The sequence below is a fragment of the Nothobranchius furzeri genome, chromosome 5 (assembly GCF_043380555.1).
Source record: "Nothobranchius furzeri strain GRZ-AD chromosome 5, NfurGRZ-RIMD1, whole genome shotgun sequence".
NCBI classification, from domain to species: Eukaryota; Metazoa; Chordata; class Actinopteri; order Cyprinodontiformes; family Nothobranchiidae; genus Nothobranchius; species Nothobranchius furzeri.
Genome location: NC_091745.1, coordinates 49,962,425 through 49,987,287, shown reverse-complemented (window position 1 = coordinate 49,987,287; position 24,863 = coordinate 49,962,425). Strand labels below are relative to the sequence as shown.

The following is a 24,863-nucleotide window of genomic DNA, read 5'->3' as shown; positions in this document are numbered from 1 at the left end:
AGGCTGTTGGTTGTTCTGACAGACAGTTACCCCGACACGTGCAGGTGAGCAGACGTTTTAAATGTTACGCACAGAGAACATCACATCTGATGTTCTCAGACCTGGACACCACGATCAGCAGCCATGAGCGCTCTGAGGAGCTGTGGAGAGCAGCTCGTTCTGTGGGTCACGGGTCAGCAGCAGAACCAGAACGCTGAAGGTAAAACGTTCCTACTTTAAGTGAAATCGTTAATATGGTTCTGGACACGCGGCTCAGCTTGTTTAGACTAAATATGAACGAAACATGAGTTGTGAATTTTGATTTATTATTATGAGAAATGAAAGTGAAACAGTCGTGTCGTCAGCATGTTTCTGTACCTGCTTCTAGCTAATATTGACAATAACGTGTTTAAGGCTCACCCAGAAAATGAAACCTGGAGCAGCTCCTGTGGTAGTGAGTCACGTTTGTGGGCGGCTACTTTTACTGGACTTGATTATAAAGAGGTTGAAGTAGTGCTGCGCTTCCTCAGGTGGTTATTATCAGCAGTAATGGAACGTCTGAGCTCTCTTTGTCTCTGAGCTTGTAGGGAGTGACCTACTGTGCAGCCCAAAAGTTTGGGCACACCTTCTCGTTACATTGGGAGATTGTCACTGAAGGCATCAAAACTATGAATGAACACATGAGGAGTTATGTACTTAACCAGAAAAGGTGAAATAGCTGAAAATATGTTTTATATGTATTTAGTTCATAAAAGCCACCCTTTGCTCTGATTGCTGCAAAGCAGCAATCAGAGCAAAGGGTGGCTTTGCTGAACAAAATAGTAAATAAAACATGTTTTCAGACAATCTCCCAATGGAAGTGGTCATGAAAATAAAGAAAGCACATTCAAGTAGAAGGTGTGTCCAAACTTTTAGCCTGTAGGTTATTGATTGTAGACGGTTTCTGAAAACACTGATCTCTATCCTCCTTCAGAAGTTCATCCTTGTTCTTTTATCCATCCTTTTGACTCTTCTTCGGCTTCAGCTGCGGTTTCCCTTAGCAACACCAGTCATACACCTAAAATGGCGCTGAGGGGGTGTGGCTGACATGCAGGTCACGCGTCTGATCAGGACCAATGTATCGTGGGTTAATTGATGTATTCACTATCGTCCCAGCCCTAATTAAATATGGAGAAAACCAGCATACATCTGGTCATGTGGTCAGCTTCTGCTGTGATGTCATACATGACACGTCTGATTTGTAGTTGGTTTAATTTTACAAGCTGATTAGCTGATTAATGTCAGATCACGTGACACACATCACTGGGACCCATGAGCCGACAGGAAGGGGAGGAGCCTTATGCTCCCTGTAATCTGTTCATCCATCCATCCAGACATCCTCCTATTTGTCCTCAACAATCTGGAGTCAATTTATCACCTGAGATTTAGCAACCAGGCCAGCTTTGATCCACTCCAAGCCTAATAAATATTACTCATTAACCCGCCCCTGATAAGGCTCTCTCAGGCCTTTGTTTAAGCTTGCTTTGACATGTTAAATGTGCTCAGGTGTCGGTGACTACACCTTCACGCTAATAATCAGCGTTAGGTCAAACAGCTTGGTTTTCTTCGTTAGAAACAGGTTTGGTGTCAGGAATGTTTTTTGTCTGCCCGTGAAGTGTGACTAGATGCAGCTTTGTGGTGAATATTACACGTGAAGTGACTCCAGGGAGGTTTAATCCACTTTGTCAGCTACAAGCAGTGATCTCTAACATTCAGACCCAACGTCAGAGCGAGTGGTTGACCCTCTCCACCATATCTGCCTTGACCCCAGTCATTGCCACTCCTAAAGGCTGTTTGCAGCCTCCCTTGCTTGTTTACCAAACTCTACTTTTGTTTGACAGGAGAGCTACACAGAGATAGTGGGCATGCAGCGCTTTGGGGCTTTCTACATGGATTATCTCTACACAATGGAGAACAGCAGCTCCACAGGTATTGATTCCTCTGTCCTGCTGCCACCTCTTCTCTCTGCTGAGATCAGTCATGTTCTCGTTTGGTCTTTCCCCCTCTCTCACTCCTTCTCTTTTCTTCTCCCTGTCACACTTGTCTTGTTTCATTCACAGCCACCTGGTCCTTGACCCTCTCTGTCCTCACTCTCACCCCAAACTTACCTGCAGGGCAACTGTCACAAGTGTTTAGTCTACTCTGACACATATTTGAGTTTCTCTCTCCCCATTGCTTGTTGAAACACTGTTTCCTCTCTGCCTCTTTACCTGTGAGCTCTTGAGAAAGTGAGGAGGCCCCTCTTGCCTAATTAGATGTCACTCTTTCAGGCAGAAGCCCAGAGACGGCTCGAGTTCCTCATTCCTCAGCAGCAGCAGCAGCACTCCACCATGTTGATTCAAATGTGAGATAAAGCCTGCCTGCTTCAGCGTTATCTTTGCCCCACAGAAGTGTGTTTCTGGAGTGTGAGGCTGAGCAGCGCTGGTGGGGAGAGAAATCTGCATCTAGGAAATGAAAACCAAACCAGTGTTTAGCGCTTTGTTAAATAATCCTAATATTTCTGCACATGTAGTAAAGGAGCCTTACTGCTGTGGCAGAGTGAAACCATCGCTATTTAAGTCCAGTTATTAATGTTCATTTTTCCCTGATGGCGTTCCGCCTCCGACCCCTTACTTCCACTACGCTGCAGTTAGCCGGCGTTAGAGTGGACGACTTCCATTCCACCGGCAGCGAAGCGTCTCATTTGGGACGCACCCCAGAAGCGAGAACGCGCAGTCGTTACGTTTTGAGTCTGTTTTTTATGCGTTACGCCTCCAAAACACGTCAAAATCTGCAGTTTAGTTTATGCCAGACAGGAAGTCAAACGCAAAAGCAATATTAAACACATTGGAGACTGTCAAAATAAAAGTCCCATGCAGGTAAATGTAGGTAATTTCCTGCGGTAACCCCATCATCGATGTAAACCAGACCTTTGTTGATGTCTTTCTGCTTACTTATTATTGTGTTGGACGTCTGAAATCCCGCACGGCATTGCAATTCTCCCGTCATTTAGTGACATCACGGGATCAGCTGTGTGGAACGCTTTCACTCCCGTTTCACGTCACAGTCGCTCCTGGTTGGGAATGAGCTCACAGGGAAAATGCCGCTATGACGCTATGCCACCACATTGGAGGCCGGTTGACAGCCGGGGTAACTAGAGGATTGTTTCCTGCTTCTCCTCCTGCTTCTCCTGCTTCTCCTCCTGCTTCTCTTGCTCCTCCTCCTGCTGTTCCCCCTGCTGCTCCTCCTGCTCCTGCTCCTCCCCTTGCTCCCCCTGCTCCAGCCCCAGATGATTATCTAATGAAAGAACAACCCTAATGCAGCCGTCCCACTCCGTCCCCAGTGGGACGGCTGTGCTTGTCCAGGCCAACACCCAGGCTTCGTCCTTCTGGGACTGTCCTCTGATCCGCTGTTAACCAGCTGAGCTCTACAGAACTAACTAACTCGACCCACCCGGTCCCTCACTTGGGTCGTGCTGTGGAGGTAAACCCCTTTCTAATCCAGGGAAATGGGGAGCCATTGAAATGGTCTAAATCCCAGCTAATTTCAGCCGTGCTCTAACTACAGCCACATGGAGGATATTAGATGTAATCCACCGATCTGTTTGGGGGGGTGGGGGGGTGGGGGCATTACCTGTTGTGCTTTAGACATTTCCTAAACTCAGCGAGACTTCCAGCTTTTTCAGGAGAAGACAGATAAATCTTAGATTCAGGCTGGAATGTGATGGGAATACAGCAAGTTGTGACCTTTTGTCCTCTTCCTGCCTCGCCGCCATTCATCCACCCCCTCCTTTTATTTTTAATTTCACCCTTTTTTATTGCCAGGGAGCCGAAGGGACAGCTGTGTGAGAGAACAGGACATTTGGAATATTCATCACTTAAGCTGCTCCCTGCTGCTGCGTCACACCACAGTTATCTTAGCAGCCTTTCCTGGCCGTGGGGGACCAGCCATGAGTTAGATGTGTTGTGTTTTTTCTAGGCTCTCAGGACTTCTCTGTGTTGAGTACGGAGGAAGTAATGCCTATAGTTGAAGAAACGTCCATCAAGAGGCTGGTGGTGGGACCTCTAGACATCAGGCTGCACAGCAGCGCAGTCCACCGCATCCTCAAGATGATCACCTGTGCCATGGACCATGAATACGAACCCTACTGCAATCCAGCTCAAGGTCTAGTGCTCCTTTTACCCTAATTCTTGTGTTCTCCAACAGCTGTTGTTTGTTTAGTACACAACCTGCCCATCAACAGCCAGCTGGGTGCAGGGAATGGGTTGCCCGAGCCTGAGGATGTGTAATCTTTCCAAACTACTGTCAGACAGGTTTGTTGGTATCACCAGAGGTGGAAAGAGTACTAACATTCCCTACTTAAGTACGAGTACCAGTACTTAGATAATTTTTTACTCAAGTACAAGTAAAAGTATTTGCCTAAATTTTTACTCAAGTACAAGTAAAAAGTATCGTAAATAAAATGTACTCAAAGTAAAAGTTACTTAGTTACATTTTTGTCAGCGTAAAGATGGTTACATCAGTGCTAAACCACAACACCAGTTCACAACACGCTCGTGTGGACACACACACACGGACACACACACAGTTTGATGGAAGGATTTCTATCCAGTCAGTGAGAACAGGACGTGCACAGTGATTGGACGAGGTTTTTCTAGGATTGTACATTTCAATTGTGATTTAAATTATTCTTTATTTTGAAAAAAAAAGTAAATTTTTAGATGCCATCAGTATGTGAGGTATCTCAATGTTCTTATGACAAAACTAACATGAGACTGTGCTCTAACCTGTCACATAACAAGCTAAATGAAAGTCAAACATTTCAAATGGACCGTATGACAGCTGCTAACGTTGGCCCTGCCCTACTTTACCTCTACATTACAGTTCATGTACATGTCCATCCTACAGCTCCTCTCTGACCTTCATGCTTATTTAGAGCAGCTGATTTTTAAAGGTAGCTGAGTTCATCTTTGGTAGTGGGTTCACTCATTCATTTAAAGATATCGGCCAGAGGCAAAATTCTTTTGAACAGCATGTGTAAATGTGTATTAAAACCTTAGATGAAAAAGGTTTTGGGATTTTGACGGCTGGAATTGTAAGAAAATCTGATGTTTGTGACCGGCGCTGAAAAACAGAAACTAACTTCCGGTCTAAGCCCTGGGCAGCTGGTGACGTTTCACATGGAGCTCTGCTGAAACAGCTGTAGTAAACAATGCCTGACACCGCTGTTACTGCGTTAGCGTTATAGCAGAGAACAATGTGTCATCAATCAGATGTAGCTTCTGAAGCCTCTGCTAGTCGGTCAGATTTGTTTTTTCTCTGGGTTACGGCAACGAGAACGGATATTGGATTACCGGAGAAGTTCAACCGAACTCCGACCCTGCCAGCTGGATATCACTACCAGAGGTGCAGACATGTTTTAGACCGTTTGACTCGGAAGACCTGCGACCCGATTTGGACATAGAGGAGGATTCTGTTCATCGTCAGAACCAAAATTGGTAGTTTGTTTACTTTTCTTAAATATTTCATTTCTGTGCTCCACTGGGAGCTCTAGGCCGACAAGTTCTCAGCTGGTCTTAGCTCCATCATGTGTCCCAATATTGTTCAGTAATCTACAGTTTTACTGCTGTGTGTACGTATTTATTGATATAACTCTGGAAAATATTTAACCGACAATTTACCAGAATAAATCTTCCTGATGTTGGAGTAACTCCTTAGCTCAACTCGTTGTTTGCACTAATCCAGGATGTCATGGAGGTTCTAATGTTGAAATATAGAGATCGTCTTTTAGATTATGTGTGTGTGTGTGTGTGTGTGTGTTAGCTTTCCCAAAGGACTTGTTCTTTCCTCACCGGAGCTAACAGCAGTTTTGCTGCAGTCATGCTAATGGGACTCGTCTGGAGTCCAGAAGTAACAATGCAGTTCTAGATGGATTTATAGATGTAGGTTATTTTTTTAGATCAGACCTGTTATTTAAAAATGCGCGTAGGACACGGACACATGGCTCAGACCTTTTGCTGCAGCTGTAAACGCAATTTTACGTAATAATTAGGAGCATGAAAGTAAACAAATAACAGTGATTCACAACACTAGCATCAGCAGCTACCTTGTTTTACGTGCTGGAGTGACGTATGCGAAACACAGTTCTTCACTCTCTGGAAGAGAGGATTTGGATTTTCTGTAATGATTTATGACAAAAGTCCTTAACAAAATAAAAAACTGAACCCAGTACATGTTTATATAGATGGTGAAGTGTGGTAAAGCCCAGGTGTTACTAGAACTAATGGTGTCCCCTCACCAGCGTGAGCCTCCAAACTGTGAAGGTTGGTCTCCAAACATGAACTTTAAATGTATGCATTTATCTCCTCTTGAAACACTTTAACATGTTTTAAAAGGCTTCTATCATGATAAGTTACACCTCCCAGACCAAAGATAGGTACAATATAAGATAAAATGTTATCATAAACACTGCAGAGACGTCATTATTTATGAAATATATGTTATTTTCCTGAGCCATTACTTCAGCCAAGAAATAAGTTGCATGGATTTGATGAAACCACGCTGTCTCATGCAGTCCTACACACACACACACACACACACACACACACACACACACACACACACACACACACACACACACACACACACGCGCACACACACACACACACACACACACACACACACACACACACACACACACACACACACACACACTGCAGCATGTTAGAATCTTTGAATGACTAATTTAACTACATTGAACTGCTTTTGTAATAATTAAATCTCTTATTCTGGAGTAAAATAAAGAAACAAGCTAAATCATCTCATATCGGTGGCATCAAGGAGCATCATCTGAGTTCAAACACAGGGATGGAGCACAATGTTTACACCTGAACAGTATCAGGACGTTGTAACTCACAGAGGCCTGCAGGTCTTCTGTTTTATGAGCAAAGCACTGATAATCCACTTGTTATGAGCGCTAAACGTTATTTTGCCGCTGCCGTGCGGACCGATAGAGAAACACATTTCAAACACTGAACCGAGTCTGGTTACCAAGCCGAGCATAATTCTGATGACGTCACACCGGTGCGTGAAGGTGCGGGTTCCAACCCGCAGGAGAGGAGGGAGAGAGGAGGTAAACAGCGAGTGGATCACAGGGACTGAACTGATGTTTTTGAGCAAAACTGCAGTAAAAATGGCTGTTTGTCCTCATTATTTAAAGTGTACACCCACACCCCCACGGTTTAGACGCGGTGCTCATGCAGGTGTCTCTTCCTGTTCCGATGCTGCTACATGTAATATTTTTAATTTATTAAGCCTACAATTTATTTTTACTCAGTAACGATATGATTCAAAATGTAGCGAATTACAATTCTTTTTTAAAGACGTACTCAAGTAAAAGTAAAAGTACAGATTTTGAAAACGACTTAAAAAGTATAAATATACAAAAAAGCTACTCAATTACAGTAACGTGAGTAAATGTAATTTGTTACTTTCCACCTCTGGGTATCACCACTGAGATGTTTCACTGATGTGAGCTCTTCCTCATCACGTTTTAAATAAAAGGAACAAAGTAATAAGACTGTTTGGGGTTGGAAGTGAAACGCCGGAAAGAACATTTTACACCAAAACACACGTGTGAATGTGTGACTTGGCACAGACCGTCATGCTTTTACATGCATTTATTGTGTCATTTTTCCTGTGTGGTTTCCAACGTGGTGAGTTGTTGTGAGTCATGTAAGCTAATTGGTTCCAATTTAAATGTCTGTCTTGTGCATATTGATTGAGACCTGGCACTCCCTCCCATTCAGGTAGAAAAGTGCAAGTTAAAGCCGAAGCATGCCGTGGCGGTAGGCCAGGGACCAAAACGTCAATGAGATCAGGTTGTGGGACCACCTGGGAGCGGAGAACGAAGGCCCAGACCTAACAAAGGCTCTGGATGTAGCTGTGTGTGCAGGGTTAGCCTCATGCTGCTGCCTTTGGTCCTTTTGCTTAATGGGTGGTTTCATGAAATGGTTGTAAGCAGCTCCGGGGAAGCAGTCACCATATTAAAAATGGTTGTTTTATGGAGCAGTTTTGGTTGCTGTTGCAATGACTTAGTAACAAACAGGTGATGCTCTCAGTGACCTTACTCACCGTTGCTGTAAGTCTTACCACATTCTTTCCGTTTATGTTTTAATCACAGAAACGGTTGAGGTGTGCAGCGGTGCGGCTACTCCAGAGGAGATCTCCAGCTTAGAGGAGTTCATCCCAACCAGACTCACCTGTCTCACTTTCCTCCAAGTGTCAGTCACCGTCTCCATGGCAGAGTTCAACCTCCTTCATGCTCTAATTCCCGTCATCATGGGAAGAAAGGTAGTGCTACCTCCTCACCCGTACCTTCTTCAGAAAGATGTTGAAAATGTCTTGGAGCGTTACATCAGGCAAGGGAATTAGGTTCATCCAAGATGTTTACTGTTTACCTGAACATGATTTTAATCTCTACATGGGGTATCGGGCCTATTTTTGTTCCTAATTAAATGTAGGGTTTCTTCAGAGGGACTCGCAACAGAAAACTGCTCCAAATGCAAACTGTGAAAACCTCTCTGATTGTTGTTCTATGCAAACTGAAAATATTAAGTAAAGTTCACAATCTTCTGATCTTGAAGAAGCTCGGAATCTACTTTTAACCCTTTGATGCATAATGGTCACTACAGTGGACAGGTACTCAAAATTGTTATTTATTTGTTTTTGCTATTAAGCACAGCTGTTGAAGACTTTATTGCATTGGAGCCCCTCCATTTGTACTTCAGTAAGCCAAGCCAACATATTTCATGCTCAGAATGCACACTGTCCACTGAGGTGGACATGTAATAAGTTATTAATAAATTATAAAATTTTACAAACGATATTTGTTGAAATTTGTTTCATTCACACCTAAAGACGAATGAAAAAAATTGTTAAAAAAATCATGTTCGAAGATTTCATAATTCATGCATCAAAGGGTTAAGTTGCGATGAAATCACACACACACACACACACACACACACACACACACACACACACGCACGCACGCACGCACGCACACACACACACACACACACACACACACACACACACACACACACACACACACACACACACACACACACACACACACACCCAATACTGACTGGCCCCCATAATCATTATTCCCCCCAAAATGCAATCAAACTACAACAGCCCAGTTACAAACGTTGTCGTTTCTTCCTGAGAAAACAGTAGCTCCGGGTTTTGCTCAGGCTTGTGAGTCGAATCGACAACTCTGAATATTCTGGCCACGGGGCGATGGGGGCTTCCTTAACCCTGTAAAGGATCATTTTAGCTCCTACGGACTCAAGAAAACGATAAAAAAATGTGAAAAAGTTGCAAAGCATCCCTTTAAAAACCATCTTTTTTCACTTCACTTCACTGCAGTTTTCAGAATTAAGCTTTAGTCTGATGTGGGTGTAGTAAACCAGTCCCTCGACAGAAGACCAGACCTCCACTTCTGCTCCACCTTTGAATCCCGTTCCTTTCTGACCTCCAGGCGTCCCTGGGGCCCGTCTCTGTGCCGGCCTTCCAGCTGCTGCGCCCGCTACCTTCAGTGCAGTTCCAAGTTGAGAGAGTGAACGTGGAGCACACTGTGCCTATGTACGCTCCAGAGCTGGTCACCACCGTCAGCAGCCTCAGCAGCCCCCCCGACAACCTGCTACATCACTGCTATTCGCATCTCTACCTCAAGGTGAGTAGGAGCTCTTCCACATGCCTGTACCTCATTAGGTCCACCTTGCTTGTACCAAGTTCACCTTCAGAAATGTGGACAGGATTGATCTTCTGTGTTGCAGCAGATATGGAAAGCCTCTGAATGAAGACGCTTTGTTTTCTTCTGAAGAGGAGGGTTGGGGTTTAGGGTCAGCGTCCCCAGAACAGACCCACCCTTCTTTATCAGCTTGTTACCATCACTGGCCCCAGGGCTGCAGATCAGATCTTACAATAGATACTTTATAGAAGATATGAAGCATCTTGCTGCAAACATGGAAGGATCTCAGTCTGCTCTGCTTCACTTTGCTGTCTCCGCCATCTCTTTAGTTTAGTTCATGTTAGAGATGAGATGATTGTGTCCACACAGTTCCATAAAGTGGTCCACCAGATCTGAAAGAAAAACAGTGAGGGTTTCGGCCCCTGTGGTGCTCCTTAGCTGCTCCTTAGCTGCTTACTACCTGGTCAGACACACTACCCTCCAGTTTCCTTGATTCCAGGAGGTTCTGAAGGTGTCCACCTGTGTGATTTCTTACTTATTAAATCAGGCTGGATTATATCAAAAGAACTGGAGGGATCAAGGAACTTGGTGCTCACAGGGCTGCCATCTTTGTCCAGATGATTGCAGTTTTTTTGAAGCTGGTGTGTGATGGTGGCTTGCTCAACTTAACCTCATGATGTTTGGCAAAACGCAGAAGGTCCTGAAAGATGCTAGTTAGCTCATTCATTTGGGCCATTAGTTGTCTCGGGTGTCTTCTCTGATACGCTTCTGCCAGAACCAGAAACCCGTGATGCCAGACGAAACGAGACGGCGCTAAACATCTTTTGTTGTCCGTGACTTCAGATGGTGATTTTCTTTTTGGGACTCTGGTAGTTTGTCCTAAAGCTGAAGTGGTAGCAGCCGGCTGTTTCTCCTTCTCTGTTGTTATAACCTCTCACACCGGTGGTGTTCTGGTGCTGAATACGTGAGTATGTGATGAGTGGAGGACTCGGGAAGGGCGGCGGTTCGGTGAGACGGACACCCGGGTGGTCGTTTTCGTCTGAAACGTGTTGTTGGTGGAGGTTTTTAGACAAATGAGAGAGAACTAATAGATTTTTTCTTTTTAATCTCTGTAATATCTCTATAGCTGTACGATGTTAGGATGTCGTGAGGAGGCATGAAAACAAGGTTTTAAGCTAATTAATTTTCCAGCGTTTCTTTAGCAGCTTTAAGGACTTTCATTGTGTGGGATGTTTGGGTGCTGGGTCTAGTCGTTGAGGAAGTCTTCCACTGCTCTGGAAGATGGGCTACAAGAGTAGCTGCAGGTTCACACATCATGCCCCGTGTTTCAAGCTGTAGACTCAATCCATTTTTTAGCTATCTGCTCACCCGCAGTGCAAACTTCCTTCCAACCAATAAAACTACTACACGAAAAGTAAAATGCAACTATCTCTCCTTCAGCTTTTCTAATTTGCAGGTTAAAAATGAAACCCCAAAATAATCTTAATTGTGTTTTGGAAAAGCCACTTTAATAGCAGCCCCCCCAATCACTTAGAAATGACCTCTGTGACCCTTTTAATGACCCTGATGACCCCTTTTTCACTGGTCATAAAACAGAAACAGCCCTGATGAGCAACAGTCCCACCTCTGGTTTTCCACCTAAAGATGCAGCCGACTGGTTTATAGTAACATTCTCATCGATCATTTCAATATCAAAGAACATTTAAAGTAATTAAAGTTTCCAGTCAGGTCAGTTTTTTGTCCCAGTTATCAGTTTGGCTAATTGGTTCGGCCCACTCACTCTCGCTCACCGCCAACACGCTCAGTCCAATGAAGCAGCAAGATCAGCAGCCACCCGCCACCACCTGCAACCCTAGAACCCGTAGGAAAGGCTCCGCTGTCCACACATTCCTCACATGCTCTTCACTGCAGCTACACCAGCTTACCATCAGGTCAGCAGTCCTGGGCCCTCTCACTGAAAACTCCTCAGTCGTTCTGGTAAATGCTACGCCGCAGTCCAAGTGACTTTGGACCGGACTAAATCAAAAGTTTGCTTTTATGGGCTAGAGCTGGCACTTTCCTCTGCGAATGAAGTTCCTAACGGACAAATAAAGTGATTGATTTCATCAGTTATTGGACAGCGTGAAGACTAGATAAAGAACAGAGCCAGGTGGTTAGTTGTGGATAGGTCTGAACAAAGATGCTGGAAAAGCAGGATGTTTACTGGGTGCCACGCTGGTTGTCTTTATCACAGGGTCACTGCGGGGTTAACGGTGAGCCGGTGCGTGGCCCAAGATCTTTTTAACCAATCAGCATCTGTTTCTGTCCAGGTTCTACCTCTGGGTTTTGGCAGTAGGATCATGACAAGGTGGAGGTCACTTTGGCTGCTATTCAACCAGTTCAGGAAGTGGCTTTGTCAGAGCGTAAACTACAGCTTATCTTAATGTGTTTTATTGATGCTGTTGTGATGGTGGCGTCTCACTTTTGACTGTAGAGAAACATTCTGAGTCAGCCAGTGCTTCATAAGTTGGTGATGGAAACTGACCGAATCCAGACAAGTTATCAGGATGGTCCACGCATTTTCACCAGCTACAGAAGCCTGTTCATTCATGGAGATCCTATTGACCAGAGGCAGACCGATGTTAAATAAATCGTGTTGCAGATGGCCGATATCTAAAGCTGATAATTAGGGCCGATATATGTACTTTTTAGCAGCACATTGATCTATGCTGAACACCTACTGTGTGTAATATAAATGAAATAAGTCAATAAATCTCTCTAAATCTATTGAACTTCAAATATTAAACAAACTCAAAATATTTCAAAGAACGGTGTTTTGGGGTCCTTCGGGTTCTTTCTTCAGTCTAGTAGTGGTGGCAGTTGGCCACACAGGTGCCTGATTTTTATTTATTTTTTTATCAGCTATTAAATATAATATCGGCCAATATAAAAAAACAAATTGAATATATCACATAAGAAATGGTCTCTATTATTAACTGAAACACTGTTTTCACACTGTTAATGGACAATATCAGAAAGAAATGTGGCTGCAATATGACCTAATATTTAGTCACCACTGTGCTGATAACATCATTAGCATTAGGTGGAATTTGGCAAATTAAGCAACTGGAACAGCACTTAGGCTGTTTTACAAAACAATGTTGTCAATTTTCTGCAATGCTGAAGCAGCATCAGGCAGCCTCAGGTCGTTTATAAGTGGTCAGACCGTGGGACTGATGTTGTGTCCTTTTCACAGAAGTTTAGGCGACGGCGTTATAAAGGGGGTATGGGGGCAGTCTCTGCACTGCCACTGACTTCCCTTTATCTTGGACATAACTCACGTTTTTTGCGATCAAAGACGCACTCATCAAGTTTTTATAACAAGCCACCCCTAAAGGTGTCTGCCTCCACAGTCCCCGTGCAGTCTCCTCTGATCTGACCTCCAGCTCTAACAGAGAGACGCTCCAGGAGCGCTGCATTGCTTCAGTTTATCACCTCAGCTGAAACTGTTTACAAACGCAAAACGTACGGGCCGTTTTCACTTTCAGCATAATTGTTGGCCGGATCTCAGCAGCAACTCTCCGCCGGTTCGTGACTACTCCCTCTGTTGTGCCAAGGCGTAATCACCATTGTAAGACAGACAATTACCGCAATATTACTACCAAGCGAGGCAAAACAAATGCCGCACAATTCACACATCACCATGCTGGCTCGGCGCGTTTATAAGACACGCTCTGAGGTAATATTACGCTGATTTGCCAACATGGTGGTTGTAAAATGGCTTTAGTGACCTACAATGGTCCACAAAGGGGCCTCACATGCGTGCAACTCTTCCAGAAACACCCTTTGTTGTGATGCCTATTTTTTCTAACTTAAGAAATGGCATAACTGATTAAAACCAGGAAGTGGAAGAAGGTTCAGAAGGGGCATTATGCAACATCTGGCTAAAAGTGACGTAAAGGCTAGTATTTTTAGAGTGAGTAGAATTAACCCAGACAGTACGGGGAACTCAAAAATGGCTAGGAAGCAGTTCATTCAGACCTGGGTCCTGACATCCCCAAAAGGACAGTTTCCCTCTGGGATTAATAAAGTATCTTTGAATTTGAATTGAATTGAAAATGGTCTCCAGAAGCTATGGAGTTTCAGACATGAGTAGAACATGTGACTCAGGTCACACAGAGAGGCTTGACATCTCTCACACCGATCTACCACATGTGGATAGAGTTTAGATGGACGAGATTTCAAATAGTGACTTCTATATAGAACCTTAAACTGAATAAGCTGTAAACTAGCACATGATGCACTATAACAGACATCAGACACTGCGGCTTCCCATCATTGATTTGAAAACGTTACACCCAAGTCCTGTTCCCAAGCTCTTGTAACTGTGACCACCAAATGTACATCCAAGTCTATAAGTTGTTTAAATATCAGGGATATAATCATTTTTTTATCGGATTTAAGAGAAAACAATTCTTCCCATGACTGAGTGCTGGGAAGGGAGGGATAAGGAGGAACAAGAGCATGGACGCAATGTTGAACTTGAAAATAAGTAACCGGTAAGAGGCTGGAAGATTGGCTTTAGAAGAGAGGTCTGAAAAACTCAAAAAGCACCATTCCTCAAAGGTGGTAATTCCATCACTGGGCATATGTACCATCAGTGAAACCAGGAGAAAATAAGTGGTTTAGAGTGATGGGCATGTGTATGGATGGGGAATTACATTTAAAATGATTCCTGTATTGTGAACAAACCACAGAATTAGTCGTTAAGCGAGGCAGATTGAGCGGCATTAGAGAAGACACTAATACCTCTGAGGAGGTGGAACTTCATGGAAATTGCTCTAACGAGTTTTAATGACTAACTAATAATTAATTGGCTAGTGGGAGGAGTCACTGGTTGCTCCGGTGTTATCTGCCTTCTGTTCACTGCCTGCAGTCATTTTCTGGTTCAGAGTCTGACAAACAGCCACAAAACTGAGCAACATGTCCAGCAACACCACCATGTTTCAGCTTAGTTGTGTTTCTGTGGAGCGTACACATTGCCTTTCCCCGACTGCACGCTGAAAGCATCAGCGGTGCAGAATGGCAGCGGAAAGGTTTATTCGCGACAATCGCTGCACTCCAGTGCACACCAGGAGAGTTTCAGCTGCAAAGCGGCTTCTCCACTGTGCTCCTCGCTCAACTAGCAAGATCACTAAATCCCTCAAGACCGGATACAAGCACCTGGGTATGCACAGGTGGGATTTATCAGCAGTCGATGGTGGAGGAACATGCGTACGAGTGGCCACCGCATGTTTCATTAATCAGGATTTTAGCCATTCGTACAAATGTTTTAGATTTCATTGGTGGGAGTGAATGTATTATTTGATATAAATAGATCAACATTAAATCTTAATAACACACATTTTATATTGTTTAACAACAAAAGCAATAAAGAAGTATCTTTAAAGAGTGAAGGAAATACATTTTCTTAGAAGTTATGTTCGATGAGGATCTTAGTTGGAAATCACATACAGGAGAATGTAGGATAAATAAAAGGTAAAATCACCAAAGCCAGTGTAGTATTCCACAGAGTCAAGTATTTACTTAACAGTTCAGGGTTGTTAACATTATATAACTCACTAATTGGGCCATATTTGTCCTACTAAATAGAATTCTGGGGATCAACATATAAAACCTTTTCAACTGTTGTTTGTTTTACAGAAAAGGGCGTTGAAGTAACACTCGCTATAGAGATCCGTCCAACCCTTCATTTAGCAAATACAGTGTACTGAAATTTCAGGATATGGTGCATTAAAAATACTGCAAGTTATGTATAAAGCTAATAGGAATATTTTACTTGCCAATATTCAGAAAATGTTCAGAAATATAGTTGGTAGTTATTGTAGGAGGAATTAGGTATTTCTGTGGTTGGGGTTAAATTATGGAATAACCTAGACAAGGATCTAAAATAATCTAAATCACTAATTGTGTTTAAAAGTGTTTCTAATTAGTGGTATTAAGGAATTATGCAAACATTATTTAGGATGGTGTCTGTGAAGTGATTGAATGAGCAGGAATATGGAGAGTTCTTGATTTGGTTTGGTTTTGTAAAAGGGGGCAGAAAATCTAAGATGTTTTTCTTCTCCCTGCTTTTTTTCATGCTTTTGTTTGGTACTGTTTGTATGTTTTTCATTTATTTTTCTGAATGAAATAAAAGTAAAAAATACAGATAGGACAGTTTCCACAAGCAAGATAAGTGAGGGCCGTGGTGCTCGTATTTCCTCCCTCTGACCAAAAACACTCATGTTAGGTTACTTGGTTGTTTGCCACTGCCTACTGGATGAGCACACGTTTGCTTAGACTTTTTTGTTTGTTCTGTAAATGTTGATGTGTTATCAAAGAAGTCTCTCTAACATTGTCTGTATAAACCAAATAACGTTAGACCCTACTGATCTTTTCTGTGGGGTACCCATAGGCTCTGTCTTGGGCCCACTCTTGTTTTTACTATATACACACAATCTTTGACATAAAATCAATTCATTTTAAAACGATCTGCAGTTTTAAGTCATTCAAAATGAATAATCCAAAATACTAAAGCACAACTAAATGGAAATTCATTTCATTCATTTTCATTCATTTATTTATTTATAAAGCACTTTAAAACACCCAGCACAGGAACAAAGTGCTGTACAGAAAATACATTAAAACAATAGAATAAACAGAAAGCAGCAAAGAGAAATAAATAAAACACATGAGACATAAAATTAAAACAGCCCAATAATAAGAATAAAAACGAGTTAAAAACAGCATTGAAACACCCCAAAACAGCTAAAATAAGTCAAAACTAAAAATAGCAACCAACATCTCACAAGGTGACAAAAGCAAGGGTAAAGAGGTGTGTTTTCAAGAGTGACTTAAAAACAGGTAAGGAACTGGCCTGTATTATCTCTAAAGGAAGCTCGTTTATGCCTAGTCCTGGGTACATTCAGGAGCAGCTGATCAGCTGACCTGAGAGAGCGGGAGGGTGTGTAAGGCTGTAACAGGACAGAGAGATAAGAAGGTGCAAGGCCATGGAGACATTTAAAAGCAAACAAAAGAATTTTTAATGAATCCTAAAAGAAATGGGCAGCCAGTGAAGTGAAGCTAAAACAGGGGAAATGTGCTCAAACTTTGGAGTGCCAGTTAAAAGACGGGCTGCGGCATTTTGCACTCTCTGTAGATGACTAATAAAAGATGCACTGACCCCAATATAGAGTGTGTTACAGTAATCCAGCCGAGTGGTAACAGAGGCATGGATCACTGTCTCGAAGTGCTGCCGTGAAAGAATTGGCTTTATTTTCGCCAGCTGCCTGAGGTGAAAGAAGCTAGATTTTACCAACGCCCTAATCTCATATTCAAACATCAGATCACAGTCCACTTTGACCCCCAGGTTTGTGACAGTTGGCTTAACAAACTGGGCCAGGGAATCAACATACACATTGGGGGTCTCAGTAGGACTACCAAAAATCATCACCTCAGTCTTTTTATCATTGAATTTTAAAAAGTTAATAGACATCCAAGCCTTTATGTCATCAAGACACTGAAGTAATGGCTGTATGCGGTATCCGCCTTTTTTCTGAAGAGGGACATAGATCTGACAGTCGTCAGCATACAAGTGGAAAGCAATGCCATGCTTCCTCAGTATAGACCCGAGAGGAAGAAGATAAAAAGAGAAGAGGAGAGGGCCAAGAACCGAGCCCTGCGGGACACCACACAAGAGAGGAGCAGAGGACGACACATCGTCACCGAGACTGACACAAAATGTTCGCCCTGCCAAGTAGGACCTGAACCACTCGAGAGCTGTGCCTCTAATGTCCACCCAGTGCTCCAAACGAGAGAATAAAATGGCATGATCCACAGTATCAAAACCAGCTGTCAAATCTAAAAAGCACAAAAACAACACAGTCCCCAGCATCAGTAGCTAAGAATCTGTCATTAAAAACTTTTAAAAGGGCTGATTCGGTGCTGTGAAAGGGTTTAAAACCAGATTGGAAAACCTCTAATACATTTTGATTTTCCAAAAAGGCCAATATTTGGCTATAGACTATCTTTTCAAGAATTTTAGAAAGAAAATGTAGTATGGAGATAGGCCTGTAATTCGCCAGATCCTGTGGATCAAGAGCAGGTTTTTTAATCAGAGGTTTGACTACTGCATGTTTAAAATCTTTTGGGACAACGCCTGACTATGACTATGACTATGGTTTACCAGCTCAAGAACCAGAGGACCAACTGTAGGTAACACCTCTTTTAAAAGTCAAGGAGGAACAGCATCATTTGGAGACCCAGCAGGCTTAAGACGACCAACAGTCTCCGTTATAATGGGCAGGGTCACTGGCTCAAACCTGCCAAAGACAGCAGAGCAGGAAACAAAGACTGAGGGGTCAGGAGCACAAAGACAGATTTGAGCCCTTGTTAAGGAAACCTTCTCAATAAAAAAGTGTAAAAAATGTTCACAGGCTTCAGCTGAGGGCTCAATGCAGTCAGTAAACAGTGCACTAAGAACAGAGTTAATAGTATTAAATAAAACACGCGGGTTGTGGCAGTTAGTCAAAATAATGCCAGATAAGTGTTTTCTTTTGGCCTCTCACAGTTCTTTGATATTGATGCCAACAGTCCTTCAGCATCTGAAATGACACCTGTAGTTTGTCCTTTTCCCATTTGCGCTCAGCCTGACGGCAGTCGCGTCTGACAACTCAGGTCACGTCGTTCTGCCAAGGCTCAGATTTAGCTTTAGGCCGCCTGGTTTTTAATGGAGCCACAGTGTCCAAAGCAGCCCGACAGGTGGAATCAAACCAAGAGCTCAGTTCCTCAATTTGGGTGCATAAAAGATCCGGGATCTGACAAATCTGGTTAAAGACTGTTGAAAAGTGCTCAGCAGTGGAGGAGATATGAAGTGAATGTTATAACTCGGTGCTGCTTTTATCTCAGAAACACCAAAACACTGAATAGATGAGTTTACCTCATCGACATAAATATACAGTATATAAATTTAAATATAAAAGGTTTACCTTTAGGACAGTGGTTTTTCAAACAGAGGTGTGGGTATCGGGGTGGTACTCATCATTCTAGGAGTCCGGTATTTGTGGTTTAGACTTCATTTTAAATCGTTGAATCCTATTTGATTCAATACCATCATCACACCCACGCTTGTGCTATGTGTGGCCACCATGAGTGTAGATAATGAAAAACGACAAAACCAGAACACTAACCAGCAGTGTTTTTAATATTAAGATGCACATCTTGTTTTTATCTCACCTTTGCTGTCTGTTTTATTATTTCTGTTCATTTTTACAGGTGTTTGGATTCCAGACAGGATTAACCTGCCAGGACACTACAGGTTGTTTTCTGCCTCTCATCCCCATCATCCCCTCCTTCAGCACTGCTGTTTATGGAAAACAGATTCAGATCCCTGCATTATGGTGAGTCTGCAACACTGCTGGACAAGGACGCATGTTTATGTAGCTGTGTGGTGGCCTCTGGGGCTCCCACATGAACATTCCCAAAGAAATTAGAGACCTCTGATATAAGCCACCTTTCATGAAGCAGATGGAGTGTTTCATTATTTATCAAGTGTCACTTTTGATTTTCTAAATTTAAAGGTGGGGAACACTGAAAAACCATTTTTAACGATTTTCTCTGATTCTAACGGGTCGCTCTGAGTGTTTCATGCGGGCTGAACATGAAAATAGTTTCCTACACCTATCTCCTGCTTTAGCTTCTGATAGAAAACAGACGGTGAAACTCTAGGATTAGAAAAGCCTGACAGATCTATGTCACACTGTCACTTAACTAATTTACTGCCATTGATGACAGAAGTTGTTGTTTCAAATCCAACTGTTCACTACCAATGCATTTGCATTTTTTTTTACTGTGTGGGTGTCCCCCCCCCCCACCACCACCACCACCATGAGAACAAACATCTCAGCTCTAAAGCCGATCTTCGTTCGCGTACGTCACACGTCACGTGACCGGAAAACAGAAAATCCATGTGTTAGGAGATCGTTTTGGGCCGCTGCTGTAAAAAAAGTGAGTCGTGAACCGGAAAAGCTTCTGCCGATCACAATTCAACGACGGATTATGAAAGAACGGATAATGCTTGAAACGCGCAGATTCTTCCTGATGTAAGAGGTAAGTCTCCTCTTTGTTTGGGTAGTTTTGGCGTCGGCATCATCCTAGCGCGCAACGTTCTGTGACTCTAAAAAACCCAGTGAAAAACACTGAAAAACGCTGGCAGCGAAGGGCTTTACCGATCTGGAAACGGCTGAATTAACATTCGTGGACTCACCCACCTTGGCGTCACTTCAAAGCTTAAAAAAGTGAGGAAGTTCAGAAAGTTGGAAAAAAAACCCTTTTAAACAATTTAAGTAAAACAGAAAATTCAACCACGAATCAGTTTTTTACATTAAACAACACTAATTTTTACTTTGTTTTATTATTTTTTTCATTGAATTTTATTGGAACTGACACCGTTGCTATTTTTAGTACCGGCTGTATACGGTAATACGTTGAAACCGCCCAAACCAAGTGTGTGTCTGTCTGTTTTCACTGTTTAGTTAAACAAGGGAAGGGAAACCTGTATTCTTTTAAACTATGTCTGGAATTGAAATGGTTAATACGTTTTAATAAATATTCTCTTTTCCTTGAATTTTTGTTTGGAATGTAAACTTTATATGGTGTTTGGTTAATAATATCAGATAGAAGAGGAAATATCTTTCTGTTATTAAAACAAACAAAAGAAGTGACTATTATTCACTTGATCACCATCTTTTCTTCCTTTCAGTGTCGTGCACGCACGCACGCACGCACGCACGCACGCACGCACGCACGCACGCACGCACACACACACACACACACACACACACACACACACACACACACACACACACACAAAGGCAAGCACAACCCGTGCCCTCTCCCTCACACCCAGCACTCAAAGTGCCTGTTAGCAGGAAACCTGCCAGAGCACCACCTTGGGAATCTATTTCCTCCCATTAGTATAGATTTAAACATGTCAAGAAACAGCAGATGGTTTTGACTTTCCTGACTTCTTCTCCAGAAAAATAATGCATCTGCTGTGTGCTGGTTACCTTGTCACAATGAAAACTTTGATGTCCTCACTAAGAAATGTGTTTGAGCATGTCCTAGACAGAACCGATTCCCTGTGCTCTCTGTGGTGGCGTGGCAAGCTTGATCTGGGCCCCGGAGCAAGTGTCGCTTTAGACACAGCAGCACAATGTTGTTGCAAAATATTTCTCTCTGTCCCTAAAAAGGAGACGAGTCTGACGATGTGATTATTTATATATTCAATATTTCAATCAATCAATCAATCAAAGCTTTATTTATAAAGCGCCTTCCGCAACCCTGTCAGGAAGCCCAAAGCGCTGAACATGGTACAGTTGTAGGTAAATATATTGAGTAAATCAACAATAAAAGCAATTCAAATTACAAAATACAAATTAAAAAATACAAATTACAAAATCCAAATTACAAAATAGAAATTACAAGATATTTAACTAGGAAGGTCCCATTGAGATTAAAAACCTCATTTTCTAGGGAGTCCTGGCCCAGAGGCAGCAAAAGTTAGTGACAAATTTTTCAGTTACACAGACATATGTACCGTTACTAAATTACAAAAGGCAGTTACAACACAGGGAATCCATCTCAAGGGTTCTTAGTCTGGTTTTAATTATTCAAGGAGATACTTGGTTAATTTCCAGTTTTTCTGCAGTCTGTTCTATGTAGAAGGAGCAGAGTGAACGGAAGCCCTTTTGCCCAGTTCGGTGCGAGCAAATCATCACTAGCATCATCACCAATGTTTAAGTTCAGATTATTTAATCAAGTAAGACCTGTGGTTAGCTGGCTCATTCAAAACATGTAATGTTTTTGGATCCTGCCCCTTGAAAGAATCAGAATTTGGAATCAATAGGAACTGGAATCAAAGCAAGGAATTGCCCAACCTTACAACCCAAGGCATGATTATTAAGGACTCTAAAACCAGACCAATATGCCAGCAGCTTCTCCAGCCTCATGGACTCTTTCACTTTGACTCATCATGTTTCTGGCCCCAGACACACCAGGGTGCATACTCTGGACTTTGGTTTTACCCTGGATCTAAGTGCTGACATCGTTTGTCCTGAGAACGTTTATATTTCGGATCACCATTGCATTTTCTTTAACTTGTCTGTTTCTGCATCCCTACCTCCTGCTCGGCGCTTGGTTAGTTCTCATTTTCTTAATGAGAGCACCATCCATCCACCCCCCCCCCCCCTCCCCACACACACACACACACACACACACACACACACACACACACAGCAAACCTCACCAGGGAGGCATCCTAACCAGATGCCTGAGCCACCTTAACTGGCTCCTCTCGATGTAGAGGAACAACGGATTTACTCCGAGCCCCTCCCTGAGGACTGAGCTTCTAACCCCGTGAAGAAAAGTGTTACCTTCTTACCTTCTCGGTGGCCTAGTGGTAGAGTGTCTGATCTGGGACTGGAAGATCTGGGTTCTCATTTCGGCTGCTTGTATCCGCAATCTCATATTTCGGTCACTACCCAAAGCTTGTGACCATTTGTGAGGGTTGGAACGTAGATCAACTGGTAAATCAAGAACGTTGCCTTCTGGCTCAGCCCTCTCTTCACCACAACAGATCGGTACAATGCCTGCATTACTGTAGATGCAGCACCAATCCTGTCGATCTTGCGCTCCATCTTTCCCTCACTCATGAACAAGACACAGAGATACTTAAACTCCTCCATTTGAGGCAGGACCTCATCCCTGACCCGGAGAAGGCATTCTACCGTTTTATGACTCAAGACCATGGTTTTAGAGGAGCTGATTCTCATCCTAGCTGCTTCACACTCAGCTGCAAACTACTCCAGTGAAAGCCAGAGATCTTGTTCTGATGAAGCCAACAGGACCACATCATCTACAAAAGCAGAAATCCAATCCTTATGCCACCAAAATGGATCCCCTCGACACCTTGGCTGTGCCTAGATATCCTGTCCATGAAAGTTATGAGCAGAATCTGTGACAAAGGGCAGCTTTGGCAGAGTCCAATTCTCCCTGAAAATGAGCCCAACTTACTGCTGGCAAACAGACCAAGCTCTGGCACCAGTCTTATAGGGACCTAACCCCAAAATTCCACTATGTCCGCTCCGACCCCGCCCTCCGCTGCCACTCGCTTCCGAACTCAAATTATACTGTACCCACTCTACAACGGCTCCGCTCCGGTACAGAGACCTGAGGTGCGCAAACAGGCATGCGCGGGATTTTCGAGATCTTGCGATACAGTCCGAGCAATAAACGCGGACGTTAGATCCAAACACCCGTTGTGTGGGAGAAGCATCGAAATGAACTGTTTAATCTGCCTATCATTTGTTTTGAGAGATCAGCAGTGTTTGGATCAACAAAGTGTGACTACTTTGATAGTGGAAACTGTATTTATGGCTTATTTTTGTGCATTTAAAGTTCAACCACCATTGATAGTTGTTAAAAGTTGTTAAACCTGTGCATATAAAACAAAAAACGCTTTTTGTTTATCGATTTCCTGTGAAAAAACGGAAGCTGTGCTTGCTCCCTTTCCTGTTGGGCGGTTGTGATTTCTGTCCAATGACTGCGGAGGTGCTCTGGCAAAAATAGAATCGATCCTATTTTTGCCGGATGGCGGAACGGCAGGCGGCGCACTGCGCCGCACGGCCGCAGTAGTGGAACAGCTCTGATTGACTACAACGGGACCGTTTTTGCTGCGGAGTTCGTGCCGGAGCGGACCGCAGCGGAGCGGAGATAGTGGAATTTTGGGGTTACTCCTGAATTACCCCAACAAAGTGCCCCCCAACGGACGTGATCGAACGCTTTCTTGAAATCTACAAAACACATGTAGAATGGCTGGGCAAACTGCTGCACACCCTCCAGGACCCTCCTAAGGGTGCAGATCTGGTCCAGTGTTCCACGGCCAGTACGAAAACCACATTGTTCCTCCTGAATCAGAGGTTCGACAGTCCGCTGGACCTTCCTTTGCAAAGCCCCAGAATAGACTTTACCAGGGAGGCTCGGGAGTTTGACCCCCTGTAGTTGTAACACATCCTGCGTTCCCCCCTTTTTAAATAGGAGGACCACCACCCTGGTCTGCCAATCCAGCACAACTGCCCCTGAATTCCACGGGATATTGGAAGACATTTTGGAAGTTCCTGTAGAGGTGGGAATTGAAACTTCTTCTTACAGAAGACTCCACCAGACGTTTCCAGCAGACCCTGACAATACATTTGGGTCTGCCAGGTTTGACCGGCTTCCTCCCCCACCATTGAAGCCAACTCACCACAAGGTATTGGGCAGTTGACAGCTCTGTCCCTCTCTTTACCCGAGTGTCCAAGACTTGTGGCCACAGATCAGATGAGATGACAACAAAGTTGATCATCAAGCTGCGGCCTAAGGTATCCTGGTGCCAAGAGCACTTATGGACACCTTTATGTCTGAGCATGGTGTTCATTAAAAACAATCCATGATGAGCACAGAAGTCCGATAACAAAAGCACAAACTCAGATAATTGAATCACACATCACACATTGCAACCGACCCCTTTGGCCCTTCCCACAAGTGGTGAACCCATAGGAAGGGGGACCCACGTTTCTTCTTTGCGCTGTGCTCGGCTGGGCTCTATGAGTGAAAGCCCCGCTACCAGGCACTCGCCGACATGCCGCACCTCCAGGCCTGGCTCCAGAGGGGGAACCCGGTGACCCATGTCTGGGCGAGGGGACACTGTTTCCATTAGAGGTAACCATCATAAGGGGTCTTGGGGCTACACTTTGTCTGATCCCTTAGGACCTGTTAACCATGGGTGACCTTAGCAGAGGCATAAATCCTCAGACAACTTGGCTCCTAAGATCATGGGGACACTCAAACACCTTCACCATGATAAGGTGGCAGCTTAGGGACAACAAATGAGAGTACAGCTAGCTAATTTTTTGCTGCTTTCAATCCACCCTGTTTTTCTGATTAAGACCCAGACTCCTTAATTTCTCACTTTATCGAGCACTGCCTCCATTCTGGACAACATCTGTACTGTCAGAACCAGATCAGTTCCTGCAGTGAGCCCTACTCTCTG

The 24,863-nt window shown here is 43.5% G+C and overlaps 1 protein-coding gene and 1 long non-coding RNA gene across 5 annotated transcripts in view; one reads left to right on the top strand and one right to left on the bottom strand.

Annotated features, from left to right (window-relative positions):
* LOC107378864 (intermembrane lipid transfer protein VPS13B) overlaps window positions 1-24,863 on the top strand; it is a 462,085-nt gene that overhangs the window by 66,026 nt on the left and 371,196 nt on the right. For all 4 annotated transcript variants that reach the window (XM_015949323.3, XM_015949324.3, XM_070550848.1 and 1 more), the window contains exons 12-16: window positions 1,860-1,947; window positions 3,976-4,161; window positions 8,180-8,349; window positions 9,542-9,736; window positions 19,049-19,173. In XM_015949323.3, the coding sequence (XP_015804809.3) occupies window positions 1,860-1,947; window positions 3,976-4,161; window positions 8,180-8,349; window positions 9,542-9,736; window positions 19,049-19,173 (764 nt within the window). The remainder of the gene's footprint in view (window positions 1-1,859; window positions 1,948-3,975; window positions 4,162-8,179; window positions 8,350-9,541; window positions 9,737-19,048; window positions 19,174-24,863) is intronic.
* Window positions 1-24,863, bottom strand: part of LOC107378870 (uncharacterized) — an 86,898-nt gene that overhangs the window by 36,126 nt on the left and 25,909 nt on the right. The window lies entirely within an intron of this gene.